At 44.1% G+C, this 17,252-nt stretch overlaps 1 protein-coding gene across 1 annotated transcript; it reads right to left on the minus strand.

The window, feature by feature from the left end:
* Positions 1-506: 506 nt before the first annotated feature.
* On the minus strand, positions 507-16,230 carry XK (X-linked Kx blood group antigen, Kell and VPS13A binding protein). Its single transcript, XM_075725922.1, has 3 exons — positions 15,986-16,230; positions 7,630-7,892; positions 507-1,438 (listed from the first exon to the last, which is right to left on the minus strand). The coding sequence occupies exons 1-3, from the start codon at positions 16,228-16,230 to the stop codon at positions 615-617; spliced, it is 1,332 nt and encodes a 443-aa protein (XP_075582037.1). The 3' UTR covers positions 507-614.
* Between the last annotated feature and the right edge of the window lie 1,022 nt (positions 16,231-17,252).

The following is a 17,252-nucleotide window of genomic DNA, read 5'->3' on the forward strand; positions in this document are numbered from 1 at the left end:
TCTGTCCATTCTCAGTAACAGTCACATTTCAGTATTAGTGCTGGCTAACTGGCTGTTTCTTGGCAACCTAGACCACAGTGCATTGTAGAAGTCCAACTCTTATATCACAGAGAGAAGTATTATCTTATTACACTGATTAGAGTGTAAAAAAGTCTGCAATTTGATCAAAGCAGACCACAGCTACAGTCAATATATAGTCAAGAACTATGCTCTGTTTCCATGCTAGGGTGGCATGCCATAGTGACATCCTATCTGAAATAAAAAGCATTTCCTTCCATCCTCAGATTTCCTGAGTAAGATGAGCATCAGGCCAGTTTTTGAAGGATGTCTCCTACAATGATTTCAAAGTAAGCACGTGATAATAAACCTACGTGCAAAAAACCTCTGAAATAGAAGTCTATGAACAATGATTACTCTCTATGTCCAAACACAAACACACACAGATACACGTACTCATACACTAAGTTTTCTGAAAAGGTAGGCTTGTCAGTTGTCATGCAGTGCTACAGCTGCAATAAAGAAATCCCATCCGCAAGACACAATGTCCAAGATACACAACGTTCCCAGCAGGTCATCTGCCACCTTCCAAAGGCACCTACTTGCTTCCAGTTGTACTAGGCATTGGAAGAAACACTTTGATGAGGATTCTCCTTTTGAGAATCTATTGTCTTGCTACTGCTCCGTACTTCATCAGTATTTTCAGATTTCACTTCTGCCTTGTCCGTCAGTATGGTGGATTTGGGAGGCTTGCAAATAAAGCAGAGGAACTTGAAACAGGACAGCAAAGCTTCGGAAATGCTGGATGAGAAAAGCTTTTTGCACGGGTGGCAGAACTGGTAGAACACCAACATGAAGAGGACAGCCATGCAGTAACCTATCAGGAGCTGCAAGACCAACAACGGGGCACAGACATACAGGTAGATATCAGTTTTATAGATGTACCACATCAGCAGGAGGAATGCATTCTCAATGAATCGCAGCATGTAATACACAGTCAGTCGGTACCAATTTTGGGATTTGTTAATTAAGTCAGGATCATTGAGCTTCACCTGCACGGCTGACCAGCAGAACATGTTAATACCAGCATACAGGAAGGTGAAAAGGCACAAGACGATGGTAGTGCCAACCCTGCTCAATGCCTTCTCTATGTTCTCTGGAAACGGGGACTTGCTTTGCCAGAAGAGAATCCACGGGTAGAAGAAAAAACCAAAGAAATTCACTAGCACAACAGGAAGAGTCCAGATTTGAAGGACTGAACTGAAAAGGACCAACACTGTAACCCGTGTAGCAATCTCAAAGCTTCTCCACATGAATATGCAGAGGTAGGCAGCTGGTTTCACGCTGACATCATAATCATCATACTTAATCTTAATAGCCAGGATGTTGCAGCGTAAGGCGCCATATACAATTGACAGGAGAGAAAGGACCATAAAAATACCTACAAAGAGAAAACACAAATCAGGACTTTCAGCTCAGCAGAAGTTAAAGACATTGCATCAGAGTAGTGCAGATGTAGTTGTCTTCATGGCAGGGTGTAACACCAAAAAAGCCACTCCTTGTACACAATTCTGGGTTTTTACTCTAACCCTGCCTCGTATTTTGGTCTCCATTTGTTACTTTTCCAAGTAGCTAGAAAGAAAAAAAAAAAAAAAAGGCACTTAACAGTCACAGGTGTCTCTCCCTCCTCCCCCCGCCCAGGGCTGTTCATATACACAGTCTTTGGTAATTATACAGCTCAGTTATAAAAGTATCCAAGTTGCTCTCAGACTCTCACAGTACCCCACAGGGCACAGGGGTGCTATTCCCCCTCGGTACAGGTGAAGAACTGCAAAGCAGAAGCTGAAATTTTGGAGTTATTTGGGCGTGCAGATATCTCAGTGCTTGCAAAGTTCTATCTTGAAGCAAATTGCCTAAGCTCACAGAAGAGCTCTGCGATGGAGCTCAAAAGTGAAAGTCAAAGCAATTTAAACCCAGAAGCACCTGCACGTTTTCTGCCTGCGCAGACAGATATTTGCTCACCTGCCTATAGTGTGTTTTCCTGTACATCTATTTTCCTCATACACCTATCGATATCATGCATTTAAAAACAACACTCCTTTTAAAAATGTCTTTAAACTCAGATCAACTTTCTGCATCTCTCATCTACACAGAATCCCTCAAGTGAAGGTTTCACAGCATTTAAATTCTGCAGCAAGTGAAGGTGGAGGCCAGTTGATACGTGGCCTCCCCTCCAGATACAGTATGGGCAAAGCTTTCCGGCACTGCAGGAGGGAGTCTTGTCTTGGTACATTAAGTCTGTACAGACTTGTAAGAACCCTGGATGCATAGAATAAGCATTCACAGAGAAGCACCTTGATGTTCAGAAGTGCTGACTGCCCACAGTTTTGTTAGCATTTGCATACTTTCTTCACAATTTTTACTGACATGCTGAATAGCTGATTTAGGGGACTAATTTTAGGCACCCCCAATCAATACTTCTAGTTTCAATCTTAGCATTTTGTCCACACAAGGAACATTTCAAATGCAAATCAGTTAAGCACAGTAAAAATGATTCAATTGTTTCTTTCAGAATTTCAATGAAACTAACCAAGCTAACTGGTCATGCTACAGGGCATTATATTGCATCAGATAAAACAAAATAATCAGAATTGGGAGTTCTTGATTACACCAATTATTTTTGCAATGCTTAGCAACCAGTGCATTTTGCAGCCTTCAATTAGTTTATGCATCAATATCTTACAAGTGAAGTGGATTCCCTGCTTTGCTATAGCTATTTAGCCATGACTAAGGGTTTTTTCTTTTTTTTCCTAATGAAAATTATTAATTTCTGACCATGATTTTGAAAGAAAGAAGTGTATTTTAGGATCTCTAACAACTTTCTAACAGGATTTTCTCTATCATTTTAGCTAATGTCTCTCCCATCCCAATCTTCAAACACCTCTGAATTACTTTGGAAAATAATTAATCCTTTATATCTAAATTTCCAATAGCACTCAGTAAGCTGAAAAACATTTGCCATTTTATATGGTCATTTTGTACGTGACAGTTGGGTGGTGCATATATTCTCTGAAAACGGTTATATATTTGTTTGTTTAACAGTTAAATTTTTAATGTGTGTTTTTAAACATCTTTCTGACAGCACTGTACTTGATCTGAGACTTTTTAAACATAAGTCTTAGAAAACATTGGCTGAAAGCAGAAGAGCAAGCGAATGCAGTCAAGAATACCACTTGATATCCTGTGACCCTTTACAAAACCTTTCCTGTAGTTTTGAGCCGGCTCTAGAGCTGTAAGAGAACAAGTAACTTCCATCAGCTAATGAAGCAAAGGAATATTCTCAGAGTTAAAGAAACAAAAAACCCCCTATCCACTGGGGACAGGGTGCTCTGTCCTGCAACTCTGCTTGCTTTCTGCTTTGACAGGCTGAGACATTCATCTTATTACCCAATTTCATTTTAGAGATTCTCTATTAATCTCAAACTTGTCTTAAAAACTCAAGCCTTCAAAAGAGGCATTTCTGCATTGATAGAAACCAGGTCATGCTGACTCTGGTTTAATACAGTAGCCCAGTCCTGCTCCTTTCCCGAAAGCTCAGTACTGTCACCAAACCTTCAGCTGAAACATCCCTTTTAAGTCTGTGAGAAAGACGGTTTGAAGCAACCCCATAGGGAAATGTGGGAGGGTGACGTTATTGTTGCTTTTACTCATCCTGAGCAGGCAAAGAAGTGAAAATTTAAAGGGCAAAGTATCTTCTCCTGGAACAGTCCCAAATCCCCTTACAGTCCTCATAAAGGTGGCAGTTCTCTTCTTCCTTCCTGCTCCGCAAAGAAAGATAACTGTTTTACTTTGTTGGGTTTTTTTAATTGTGTCTTAAGTCTTTTCAAGACCAGGTCTTTCCCACTTCAGAAATGGGTAAGACAGTGAATTCTTCCCTAGATGAGCTACATCACAAATGCCTATTACTGAAATCTTACGATTCTTCAGCTGAATGTAAGTTATCTATTATATATACACTATAGTTTTCTAAACTGATAATCAGAACCCTTGAAAAATAGGGGCACTTATTTTGTTACTTAGGACAAGATACCAAGATACAAATTTTTTGCCTTAAGATATAATTTCAACAACTTAAAAGCAACTATTCATACTCAAAAAGTACTCGAAGTATGTTGTTCAAACAATGAGAAAACTATGCTGTGGTCAGAGCTTAATGAGTTGAGGGGAAGCAACTGTAGAAGCATCTCAAGATATCTGGTAAGACTGCCTACAAAGCGCAGTTGTTTCATGAACATTAGGAAAGTGACACTGCAAACACCACCAAGTTAGAAAAAAATCATAAACTAAAAGCCTCTATTCTTGAATATGGCAGTCACTGCTGCAAGTTTTCATTAAAAAAAAGCACCTTTTGCAGCAGAACAATTTTATTTTTAAAGGGTAGGAAATCTGCCTTTTGAGATTATTTTATCACTGCAAGGAACACTTGAAAAAGATGACTGCTGTTAATGGCACAAAAACTTTAAACTTACAAGAAGATCGCTCTTAACAGAAGCGGATCTTCTGCATTCAGCACTGCACACTGAGAACAGGCCCTTTTTCAAGGGTAAGAGGCCAAGTCACACATCTCCCACCTCCAGCTAGCTGGTTTTGTAATTAACACTAGCTCAGGTCTTGTTGGCACCTCCTGGCCTTGTGCTTCTCCAGGTGGTACTACCTCAGTGAAGAGGTCCGGATAGCTGCCCAACAGTGCGTAAGCAGACCCGAGCCACCTCTTCGAAGCAAGGTTACAGCTGGCTCTAAGGCAATGCACAATACTGACAGATGCTGAAGCATCTAGTACAGGGTGAAGCCCAAATGCACAAGAGAGGCCTCAGCGCCTGTTCTGGGAGTGGCAATTACAAAGTCAGATTGGGCATTTCATACAGTAACAAGTACGGAACTTCTTCCCAGTTACGCTGTAACCAAAGAAAGAGCTGAGTGTCTAGAACTAGGACTCAGATTAGGCTATTACACGTGGGTTTCCAATGTTGCATTTCATCCAAGAACTTTTCTATGCATTTCATGCTAAACAGTCACCAAAGCTTTACGTCTCTCATCACTAACCTAGAGGCTTTGTCCTGCTTTTGCAACTCGCTTTAGTTTTCTTGATCTTACATTCTTGGCAGACAGTGAAATGACAATTTTGGAGAATGCCAGACACTGGCAAGAATCTGATCATCCAGAAGAAAACATCCAGAGAAATTAACAAATGCCATGAAATACACAATAAAAATGCAGCATGGCTCTGGTTGACAAAGGGCTAGGCAAGGATGCACGCTCTTTTCAGAACTGTTCAATTCAATACTGGAAGCAATAATGAGTTTCAAACAGAACTGAAAGGGACAAACCATGCTATGTAGCATGATGGTAAGTGTTCACAGATGATAACTGACCTCATTGCCATTGACTAAGCAGTATTCACACAGAACAACAGACAGGCTAGTGTAGGAATCCAGAAAAATGAGCAACTGATGGGGAGACAAGACAAAAAAAAGGGGAAATCAAAATACAAGAAGAGAGTGGTAATTATAACAGAGACAAATGGAAAAACACATGCAGTTTCGGGGACCAGTGTCAAGGAACAGGCAAGTTGAAGACATCTGAAGTGTGGAAGAAGAGCTGGACTGGCTGCTAAATTACTTTGATGATGCTGCAAGATCAAAAGGTTGAAGTCATGTCCCTATACATGAGAATCCCCATATACACATAATAAACAACAAGCTGAAACTGTGCTATGCATCATTCCTGTTTACTCTGAAGGAGGCTGAATAATACTGGTGCACAAAATGTATTAACTGCAGAAATAAGCTGGCTAAAGGCACTGCAAAAAGTTTCAGTATTTCAGAAGGTAAAATACACGAGAGGAATATGATTAGGACTCTTGTTTTTCTGATAAATGAGCTCTAATAGACATTGCCATTGTTCCTAAACCACTGATTAAAGAAAGAAAAACACTTTTTTTTTTTCCCCTCCCCATTTCTGTATTTTAGAATTACACCTGCTATAGAGATGGCTTCTGGGAGACACGAGATGACTACTGCATTTGCTGGTGGGTCCACTGAACTCGCTGGTGAGCCAGCTTATCTCTGATTGTTTAACTTCTCCCACAGAAGGTCACTTATCAGTCTGTCATTCAGAATTTATCTCAGCAGTGACTGATAAGTGTCAGAAGTCACAGGGAGTTACAAATCATTATTAAATATGCAATTCCCTAATCATCTGGAACACTGTACTTCTCCTTGGCAATCATGACCAGTAAGGTCAACACCAGTAACAGAAGAAATACAACAAAAAGGTGACCTTTCTCAAGCAAATGCCATCTGCAGTGAAGTGATTGGAAATTTTGCTCATCGCACTGCTCAGCAAAGGATTCAGCTGCTTTGTTCACATCCCACATCAGATGCCATGGTTGTTCGAAGAGCCTACCTTAGCTGTGAAGTACTCAGAAACTGTCAGGAGCAATGTCTTTCAAGTAATTACTGCTATGACCTTAAACAAGTACTTTTGTATAAAGACCTTACCCTGTTGTAATATCCTTATGTGCTGACTTGCCCCTTGGCATGCTGAAGTTTTCCATTCCCTGAGTTGAGGGGAAAACCCTCACAGTATTATAAAGACTCCTCCAAAAATCTTAGTTCCTTACCTTGGTACGCTGCCAACCAAGGCACCAGAACTGACAAAAGCATTCGGATTCATAACCTGTCACTCTAGCCTCAGTCTCCCTAGCTGTGAAGCTGGTAAAGATCCCTGGCCTCTCAGGGCCTCAGAGATATAACAACAGCTATTTTGTATTTCAGTGGAAGCACACCCCCAGTTCACACAGGTGCCAAACTCCTTTCTTACACCAGGAAGCTCACTGTCCTATGACCAGCTGGAGTAGGTTCTTCATTTAGCAGCCAGCCAGCAAATCAAGACTTTTTTGGTTTTGGGTTTTTTTTTTTTTTTCTTTCTTCAAGGAGGTGGAGCACATCATGGACCAAGATGCAGAGTCCCATGGTAAGAGGTATGTGTCCTGGTAAGTCCATGTGGGTGCATCACTGCTTGGTGAATGCTCAACAGCCTGTGTCCACAGATGAGATGGCCGCATTTGCATACCAGCTTATTGCGTCCTGCCTTTTGATTCCAAATTCAGAGTCTGACATAAGTAAAGACAGTTCACGTCCTCGGTCCATATCTGAAACTGCATTCCTGAAAGTACACCTTCCTTAATGCAGCATAGCAAAACATGGTCTGCACTGTACCCCAAGGAATTTTCCAGAAAGTTTGCTCAAAAACCAAAATGGAACAGAGGCATTTTTTTTTCCCTCTTCATGAAGACAGCTCAGTCCCTCCAGCTGCCTCCCTGTCATGCCATAATGGCCACTTAGGAAATTAATGGTTTTATAGCAACCCAAGTATGCTACAGGAAGCATCATAGTCTAAAACATGATGGTATAGATAAACTTGAGAGCAACATCACCATCAAAAGCTGTCAGGGAGATGAAACCCATTGCAATATGTTTGGTTCTTGCCCAGGGCAGCCACACCTGCCTGCTGACCCTTCTCCTCTCCCTCCCACCAAAATATGGAGGTGATAACAACAGCTCTACCTACTTCTGGCAGCCGTGATCTCCTGCTGCAGGACGCAGATGTAGAGCTGGAGCGTGAGCTGGGGTGCTGAGCCGAGGAATGCCTGGATCACAGATGCCCTGCTGAACGCAGACCTGTGCGTACACAGCTTGCCTTCAGCCTGGCCCACTTCCTTCTCAATTTCTTCTGAGTAGCCATCCTTGGGCATCTGCCTCTTCTTCGTGATGCTGACGTAGGGTTCTTCAACTCTGCCAGCACGGAAGTAAATGTAAAAGACTTCCACACACCTACAAGCAAATCAGTAAATAGAGTAACAGGAAAATATGAAAGAAAAGCATAGGTCTTCCCACTCCTTAGTATTTTAAGCCATCGCATACCAAGTCATCTGTTCACAGAGCAAAGCCTGTACATTTTCTCCTCTTGGTAAATTTGGAATAAGACAGATTTCACCCTTTAAAACATGAACTACATGCGACTAGAGGGCAAGAATCTGGGCTGCTTGTAGTACTCAGACACAGGAGGCAGTTTAGTTGTTTCCTATCAGCTGCCCTTGCTCTGTGCTGTCCTGTTAAAGTCCTTAAACTACTCATCCCGTACAATGTTCATAGGCTCCCAACCCAGGACCCAAGTTGGAAGTGTTTCTTCAGATTCTTATGCTTTTCCCTTGGTGTTATCTGTACATCTGTGACAGGGCAATAAAACCACTTCTCATACCTTCGCCTTAAACAAACAATCTCAAGACATTGGAGAGAAGCTCAGGGTATGAGCGGGTGCACACACCTCAAGCAGTTGGACTCTAGTCCTTGCTTTGCCAAGCAATGGTCCCAGAACACAAGTAACAAGCCATAGCAGCAGTAATGAGAACAAGCAGTTTAGAGGCTCACAACGGTGGATACGAACATTTTTTAAAAACACAAATAGGAGATTTACTCCTTACGTTTGCTTACATTTATTGCACTGTTTAAGGAATATTAAACACAATATTGCAAAAGATATTCTAAATAAGAAGATGCAGCATTTCCAGTTGCTGTAGCTCTTTGTACTTTATACACAGGTGAACCAAACCCTCTTGTTTATGTAGGTCTAACTTACCACAGACTAACTTCCAAAGAAAAAAGTGGTGCCAGCACACACATTTCTATTCATGAATTACATATTATTGTAATACATGCTGCCGCTACCCACACACAGAGAATAATCCATACATTTGGGAGGGAATGGAAAAGGGCTAAAGGAGTTGGCAGCAGCAAATGCTGCAGCAACGAGGACAAGCTGGCTCACTGGGTATTAAAGAAGATAATACAGCCTCAGACATATTTATGAAAGGAAAGTTTCTGAAACTTCCTTCCGATACCTATTTTTAGTTTGGCAAAAACTTTAGAAAAACTATTCTAAGAGAGTTGCTTGGGTATGAAGGTGTCAAGGGAGGGCTTGGGCAACAAGAAGGACCCAAAACACAAAGGGGAACAGTCAACCTTGTCTGGAAAGTAATAACAAGCAAGGATCTACTGAGGTACAGATGAAGTCACAAGCTGACGGGGAAGGGAGAGGAAAGAAACACTTTTTATGTCACAATGCACAGAGTCCTAAAAATACATGACCTGCTGTAGAGGAGTCCATGCACAGCAGGATCATAAAGGATAAATGCCATTGACTACTGAAATATAAAACCCCCAAAAGCCCAAACCCAGCACAGACACAACCTGTTTTCGCTTTTATGCCTAACACTGGTACAGGCTTCAAGAAGAAAAACAATTGTAGTGTGAGTAACAGGACTGGTGAGGGCTGGCTTCCAGCCCAGAGGGAAGCTTGAGGGAGAGAAACCCCCACTGCGAGGGCAACCTGTGCCACCAGCTCTGGTCACATCTCCTCCCATGGCATCTTCTTCTTGTGTAGGCATCATCCTCTGACACGGGCTGAGCTGTCTTCTTTCCTTCCATAGTGCCTGCTGGGGTTCATCTCCTCCACCTGGTTGCCTCTGTAGGTAACACTTGCTAGAATGCAGCATCTCCAAGTCTCTGACAGGTCATATTTGGCCAGTGAGTATTTGTAATGTACACATAAGGCTTATCTTTTAAATAAAAGTATCTCACAACCACAAAGCATGGAGCTATGCTTGTCTAAGACTTTGAATTCCCATTTGCTTCTCAGCTTGATTTTTTTCAACAATTGCCAAGTCAGAGTCTAACACAGCCTTTTAGGGGAAAACTCACAGACCGAACTGTAATGCAGCACTGACAGAAATTCAAATAAAAGCATATTGATTTTTGTTTTAATAAACTTGATTTCATTTTTCCCCCTAACTGGGCCACTAGCAAGTTTCACCTGCTCTAGACAGAGAGCAGTTTTAGGACCCTGTAGCACTATCCTTGATTCACTAGGCTTCAGCTACAATTACCACTAAAGCTATTTGAAGCGCCTGGTGTGCTGGAGGCTCCATTCACAGTGGTGACTTTCTATTTTCCCCTTGTTAATCTTTTCAGTCCCTGCCAGTCCTGTTCTACGTGAAAAAATCCACATAGCCAAAAGTAAAGTGTGAAAAATTAATAAAGCACAACAGCTTATGAAGCCAACAGAGATTCTGAAACCAACAAATTGATTTTACTCCAAAAGAAAGATCCCACAACATTTTTGTCTCGCTTAGTATTCACAGCCATCTATTCATCCTGAGCTGAGGGCAAGTCTGAAGCTATTACGGAAAATGAGATTCAGCATCAGCCTCTGAACTCTTGCCGTGTGTGATTAGAAGCAGATACAGTCTAGGCACCCATCTAACAAACATGCAGTAATCCCATAAAAAGGATTATAAAATTCATAAGACTACTGACTATAGCAAATACTATAATCAACAAAATGTTGGGTTTTGGAGCAAATATTTGATTTGTATTTATTAGCTAGGTATTAAGTAGCAGTATATTGTTTGTGATGGGAAACTTCGTGTCTGTATAGAAAAGCAAATACAATGTGGAATGAATGGTCTGATGAGCAAACCAAAGGGGCCAAAGGGGACTTTTACCAGTATAACAGAGTAATAAAAATGGTACGTGCAAGCACTCAGATTATATCAGTAATGATGCCCATCTTCTTCCAAGCCCTGCCCATCCTGTGCAAGAATGTCTCTGGAGGTCATGCCTTCTGGGGCCAATAATAAATGTACTCAAGACTCTAGCTGGTGCTACTGCCCAAGCAACTGCTTCAAACAGGAGCAGACTGGCAGCTGATACACTAGAAAGAGCGAGCAGTAATCTAAATGTTTAAGTAATAAAGTGGGGCGTAAGCACTTGAAGAACCATTCAGGTGAGAAGGGTTCAGAACAGCCTTGAAGAATCAATTCAGATCACGTACCTGTGCCATGTTACAACTTTGTCTATGAAGTGCTTTCAGAAAGGTTGTCTTTAAATGAACTGGCTTGTTCTTTTTTAATATGAAACACAACTAAAAGACAATGCAAGAAGGCTATTGCTTCAAGCCAGTTTTCCTCCACAGTTGTAAACTCCACTACAGAACAGGGAATTCCCCAGAAGCCCCAGTTGTTCACTGCTCATTGCTGCTCTGCTCTGGAGGAACAGGAATGGGAGATCCCAACTTCTGCACAATCCATCTCCTGCAATGCGGTGATGTTTAGGGCCCTTTCAACAAATCCTCACATGGCATCAACAGCAAAAGGAATGCAGCTGGCCCGTTTCACGGCATGTAAAGCAATGACAGTTGCAGTACTGGCTCTGAAGGAACTAAAATGACTCTGAAGAAAAAAAATGTCAGCTCTACTCTCTATAGTGAAAGTTAAAAGGTAAGAAAAAGATGGAGCTGCTTTCTCCCCTGCTGCCAGATCTTGGGAGAGAGAAGAATTACACTTTTTCAAGGATCCTGATGGTGCCTACAATGAGTGATTCAGCAGCAACACATTTGTCTTCTACACAGTCAGTAGGAGGAATAATCCTACCCTTATATGCCTACTGAAAGTAAGCACCTCATTCCCTCTTTTAATCATGGATACGTGGGATTTAAATACAGGCAAAATAATGGTGGTGTGAAGAGGGAGCAGGCAAAGAAAACAGGGAACTTCCCACAGCCAACAAGCGCTCCAAGAGCAAATGTCTATTCGAGACACCTATCCACACACAGTCACTGCAAATGTACAGGCAGATTTCTCTCATGACTCAATTTTCAGTAATTTCTTCTCTTTAGAGAATTGTGCAAAAGAGTTATCAGTCCTGCAGATTTACTTACGTGTGTCAGACAAAGATTGGTTCCTCGCTTATTGTTCTACCTTCTATCTGCACTGACTTTCTGTTCATCGCCATCTTAAGACACCTAATACATCTACTCAAGAATAAGGAAAAAAACCAAAAGCCTGAAGAGGGTCTAGGCATATTCTTCCCATCTGGAAAAGAGGGTGATGCATCAACAGTTGTAAAGTTTAGAGCTAGCAGAATATCCTACAGTAAGGTCTGCCAATGGAAGTCCTACAAGGAAAAGAGGTTTTCAGACCCATGCTATTCTGAACTATAAAGCAGGTCATTAGGAAAGAGAGACCATCCATGAGAGACAATGCTTCTGCACAACATGACTGAAGCATTATCTGCGCTGTTATAGCTTATTAAATTTCAAACTGCAGAATTAGGTGCTCAAAACATTATTGACTGTGATAATTTCAGTCTATAGGTGTTTTGTTTTGCGTTTGGTGGTGTTTGGGGGTTGTTTGTTTTGTTTTTTACTTCCTGCAGCTCACAGAATCTAACTTTGGCTGTAACAGCAAACTCTAGTAGTTTGATGCAAACTTCCTACTACATCTGCTTTGCTGCTGTCTACACAGTACATAGACACATGTAATTGTTTTTCCTTATGCCTTGAGAAACAAAGCCTGATCCCATTTTAAAAAAAAAGTCTATTATTTATATCCTTGTCCCATTAAAATTCGAGGAAAAGGGTCATTAGTGTTCTATCTAGGGGCCTGTTATATTGGCTTTCAATTTATTTCACAAGAGAACATCATCATCCTGCAGACAGAGCCATCTCAGGTCTTCTCTAAAAAAAGGAAAAATGTTTAAATCTCTCATTGACATTGGCTATCGTTTTAAGTCTTTTTTTTTGTGCGTGTGTAATCATTTACTTTATGTGGTGTAAGAATCTCCTTTTACAAAAAAAAGAAAAAGTATCCAAATATATTTTCTAAGCATCCAGACAAATTAGCGTGCTCAGAAGGAGCGGCACCAACCTGAAATGCTGCAGGAATCCCCCACGGTGCCCAGAAACCTGCAGTCACTTTGTTCCAGCCAACTCTCTGAACCGTCTCTGGCATGCCTACATCCTGGGGATCAGAGCCAGGCCACCGAGGGGGGTAGGAATTTTACTCTACAAATTGCTCTGAATTTATAGAGGAACTCTTAGAGAGTGGGAGAAGGAATTAAAAAAGGCTGCATTAACAGTACTCTCCCAGTACAGCAGAAGTCCTTTCCAGGAAGAGCGATGCTTCCTAATTTTAGTGCTTCCAGTGGCAGGAGCAGGACAGCGAGTGCCTCCTGAACAGGTGGAGTGTGGGTGTTTGCGGAAGGTGTTGGTATGCAAGAAGGTTTTATAAGGGAATGTACTTTTTTCCCCCTGTCACACAGAGGATTCAAAATAGGCTGGATCATTTGGCTTGCGAAGCTAAATACCCTCCTTCCCTGCCAAGATATTTCCATACCATTACCCAAAATTTAAACTTAACTTTTTAAGGGAAAAAGGAAGGGGAGAAAAATGTCTAGCTTTTAAGATGGTGAAGAAAACTCACACCATGTACATGGGCTGCCTTTAAACCAGCGCACTGATATTGGAGCCTGAACAGAGAAATACTAACTATCCTGTATCATGTCACAAACCAACCAACCAGAGATGGTTAAGCAGCTAGTGTTAGCTTTTTCAAAGCCAGCTGAGGCAGACTGCCCTCTGTTGAAGAATGCCATCTCCCACACCCTAAAGGCTCTGTAACATTTCATTCTGATGCCACCAGCGGACAGAGCCTGGGGCAGCTCTACTGTCTCTGTGTCCCATTTAACCTAATTTGACCCGGCACTCCCTGAAAGGCCCTGGGCTGTGCCAGTGAGATATAAGAGAGACCGAACACAGGGGATGGAGGGAAGCTTCCTACTGGCGAAGCAGACAACTAACAGCAGCAGGACTGTCTGGTGCAAAGGAGCAGAGGTTTGCCTAAAAGGATGGGACAAAATGGCTCCAGGGACAACGGTCCTTTTCAGCTTCCAATGGTTAAAGCCACAGTGAAGTGATGATACAGCCAAAATATATGTTGCCTTCTAGCTATCACCTCAGACTTGTGTATACTCCAGTCCACACAGGACAGAAAGCCTCCTGCGCTAAGTAGGGAAAGGTAAGGGCTGAAAAAACTTTTACAGTGCAGATCTACATCCGATGGGAAGCGATCGGTTTCCTCTTCTGACAGATACAACAACGTTTAGTGGCAGTGCATAGGAAGGCAAGGAAGAGAAAAACAGACCTTTAATGTCTGTCTCAGACAAATCACTTCGCCTCCCCACACTTCTGTACTGTATCCTACAAATAGATACATTTCCCTGAATCTAAAGAGAGGTTGTTTCCTATGAAACCTTTCCTCTTAATTTGTAGAGTCCTTCCAGCCTTTAGCAGGAAACAAATTTTTCGGGTGGCATGAATGTACTGCCCTCTTTTTATTAGTAATTATAATTCCAGTTATCCTGGGTCTAGAGAGAGGTTAACATGCATCACTCTGTACTGCCTAAATGATGCCATGGGGACTGCAGCACAGGCATGCCGCAACACTTCCAGAACATCTTCAAACCTCCTGGAAACACTAAGTTCGTAAATCTTTAAGAAAGGCAGAAGCGCAGAGCTGGCAACACACTCATACACTGCAGCATCGAGGAGAAGAGGGGAGAGGGCCTCCGTATGCCCGCTAGTTAGTTAACGACTGCAGCTGGGAGCTTGCCAACACAGCAGAAAGTGTGTTCTGCACAGGATGAGACTTGTGTTGTAAACAGATAAACATGATGTTGAGAAAGAAAGGGAAAGTAGAATCATACTTGGTGCTGAAGGTCAAAGCAGAAGACTATGTCTCTTCCAGATAATTAGAAAGAAAATCCTCTAATTTGTTGTTGTTTCTTACATCCTTTACTTGCTTCTTCCCGTCTTGTAGCTTGACATGACATTTGTTCCTTGTTTGACCTCAAGAAATTGATTTAGAATGACAAAAGTAATGAACATAATTTCTATTTTGATAATTGCTTTCTCTTTGGTTCCACTCTTTATTTTCCAAAGAATGTGAAGTATTTTGTTCTTAGCTTTTAGAAAATCAGAGCTCTCAAAGAACTTAACTGTTAAGCCGTAACTTAAATCTCTTTCAAATATTAACAAAGCCAACCAAACAAAAAAATCCAGCCACAGTTATAGAGAAATGTGATGTTTTTGAAGTAAGATGTTTTGTAACATCCAAAGAGTTCACCCTTATCAGTGAACAAATCTTCCTTTTCCACACTGTCCAGGAATTTGAAAAAGTTGGGGATACTTCTCCTAGCCTCTACTACAGAAACAGTATATTTAATTCCCTTTCTTTTTAAAGAAAAGATTTGAACGTAAGTTTAAAATGAAAGCCCCCAGCAAAGATGTTGTCATGGGGTTGCACCACCTCTGTAACTTTTCATCTGTTTGTTTTGGGTTTGTTTTTATTTTTTTTTCCTAAGGACATTTTCAGTCAGAAATTGAACTGAAGTTGAAAAATCAAAGCAATCTGGGGCAAGAAGCTCACTTTCGGAAAGAAGAGACAGACGAAAGCATTACCAGTATTTCCAAGACGCACAGATGGGATGGGTACTATCACTGTTTTAAACCAGCAAACGCTAAGCCTTCTTTTTTCTCCTGGGAGTAACCTCAGGGTGCAGCGTTACGGATAAACCAGCAGCGAGCGGACAGCACCGTTTGCAGAGAGCCACACGGGCAGAAAAGCAGCGCAGAAAGCGCCACCAGAAAGAGGGAGCGGGCTCTGCCAGGCTCCCCCGCCTCGGCAGGAGCGCAGCCTGCCCGCCACCGGCCCTCGGGAGGGGCTCAACCCCCTTTCTCCAATGCACAGCGCTTGCTGAAGGCCAGAAAGCACCACGCCCCTCGCTGTGTTGCTGCCTACGGACGCTGCAAAAGGCAAATTATTCCTCCCGCAGGCTCGAGAAGTAAGGCTGGGAAGGAGCTGGTGGCGGCTCGCACCGGTGCGGAGCAGCCGCCGCCGCCGGCCGGGGGCGGGGCCGCCCGCAGGGCGCAAAGGCCGGGGCGCCGCCGCCGCCCCCCCGGGCTCGCCGCCGGCCGGCTGGGGCGGGAAGGGGCGTGCGGGGCGGAGCGGAGCGGAGCGGGACTCACCGACCTGACGAGGGGCCCCAGCTGCAGGAGGTGCAGCAGCAGCACCAGCGGGCGGTCGCGGCTGACGTCGCGGTGGATGAAGACCAGGCTGAGCTGCACCAGCGCGCAGGGCAGGAGGGCGAAGAGCAGCGTCAGCCACTGCCACATGCGGTCCCCCGCCGCGCGGTACGCCCCGCTCAGGCACAGCGCGCCCGCCGTCTCGGCCACGAAGAGGATGAGGGAGACGAGGACGGAGCCCGGGAATTTCATCGCCGCCGCAGCCGCCGCCAAGCCCGCGGGGCGCCTTTTCCCCGCCGCGCCGCCGCCGCCGCCGCCCCGACCCGCCCAGCCCAGCCCAGCGCCGCACGGCCACCGCTAGGGGGCGCTGCCGCGCCGCGCGGCCGGGAGCGGGGCGGGAAGGCGCGGGGGTCGCCGGGACCCCGCCAGCGGCGGCCCCGCAGCTTTCGGGGTTTGGTGGTGACAGCGGCGGGGCCGGGGGTGTAGGTGGAGGAACGCTCCTCGGAGGTGCACGGGGAGCCAGCCCCTCGTCGCGTCTGCTTTGGCCGTCAGATAGGTGTTGAACTAAGGGGGGGGGGGGGGTTGCTGCTCTTCAGGGGTACCTCGGCAGGCTGCAGAAGTAGCCTGAAAGAAGCAGGCAAGGGCAGAGTCCTGCACCGGGGAGAAAATAACCCCATGCAACAATAAAGGCTGAAGGACAGCGGATTTTTTTTTTTTAAAAAGGGCAGAAAAGGAGCTGCGAGTCCCAGTAACCCTCCCCTGATGCACGGGGTTCAGACCTCCCCACCAGATTAACAAACCTGCTGGCAGAGACGCTCTTTTACCGCTTTGGCAGGTGGCTCTTGCCCTAGCCTGTCAGGCCTTTTCCCTCAAAGGTTCCCAGGATCACAAACCCCAAAGCCCTGCTGTGACACCAGCTGCTGGCCAGCAGCAGCTGTCTGCCGTCCCTGAGCCTTTCCCCTGCAGAAGGAGCCGGGAGACCGCCCGGTGCTCTTCTCCCTTGCCACCAGAGCCCTGGACTCATTCTGGGTGTGCGTACGGTCACCCTGGCAGTACCACTGATGCCTGCACAGGTGAGCAGCAAAAAGAGCCCGAGGGCAAGACAAGCCTCTGATGCCTCCCCTGATAGAATCATAGAATCGTTTAGGTTGGAAAAGACCTTTAAGGTCATCCAGTCCAACCATTAACCCACACTACCAAGTCTACTCTCTCCTTGCCTGTTCCCAGGCAGTTGCAGATCTGCACGTGGAGATCAGCCGCAGACCTGAGACCCA

The sequence above is a fragment of the Pelecanus crispus genome, chromosome 1 (assembly GCF_030463565.1).
Source record: "Pelecanus crispus isolate bPelCri1 chromosome 1, bPelCri1.pri, whole genome shotgun sequence".
NCBI classification, from domain to species: domain Eukaryota; kingdom Metazoa; phylum Chordata; class Aves; order Pelecaniformes; family Pelecanidae; genus Pelecanus; species Pelecanus crispus.

Bases quoted from the DNA above. Each gene is read 5' to 3' on its own strand.
- XK (XM_075725922.1), bottom strand. From the start codon at position 16,230: ATGAAATTCCCGGGCTCCGTCCTCGTCTCCCTCATCCTCTTCGTGGCC. The intron at 7,893-15,985 runs GTCGGTGAGTCC...ATTTGCTTGTAG, and splicing joins CAGCTGGGGCCCCTCGTCAG to GTGTGTGGAAGTCTTTTACA. The intron at 1,439-7,629 runs GTAGGTAGAGCT...TTCTCTTTGTAG, and splicing joins GGAGATCACGGCTGCCAGAA to GTATTTTTATGGTCCTTTCT.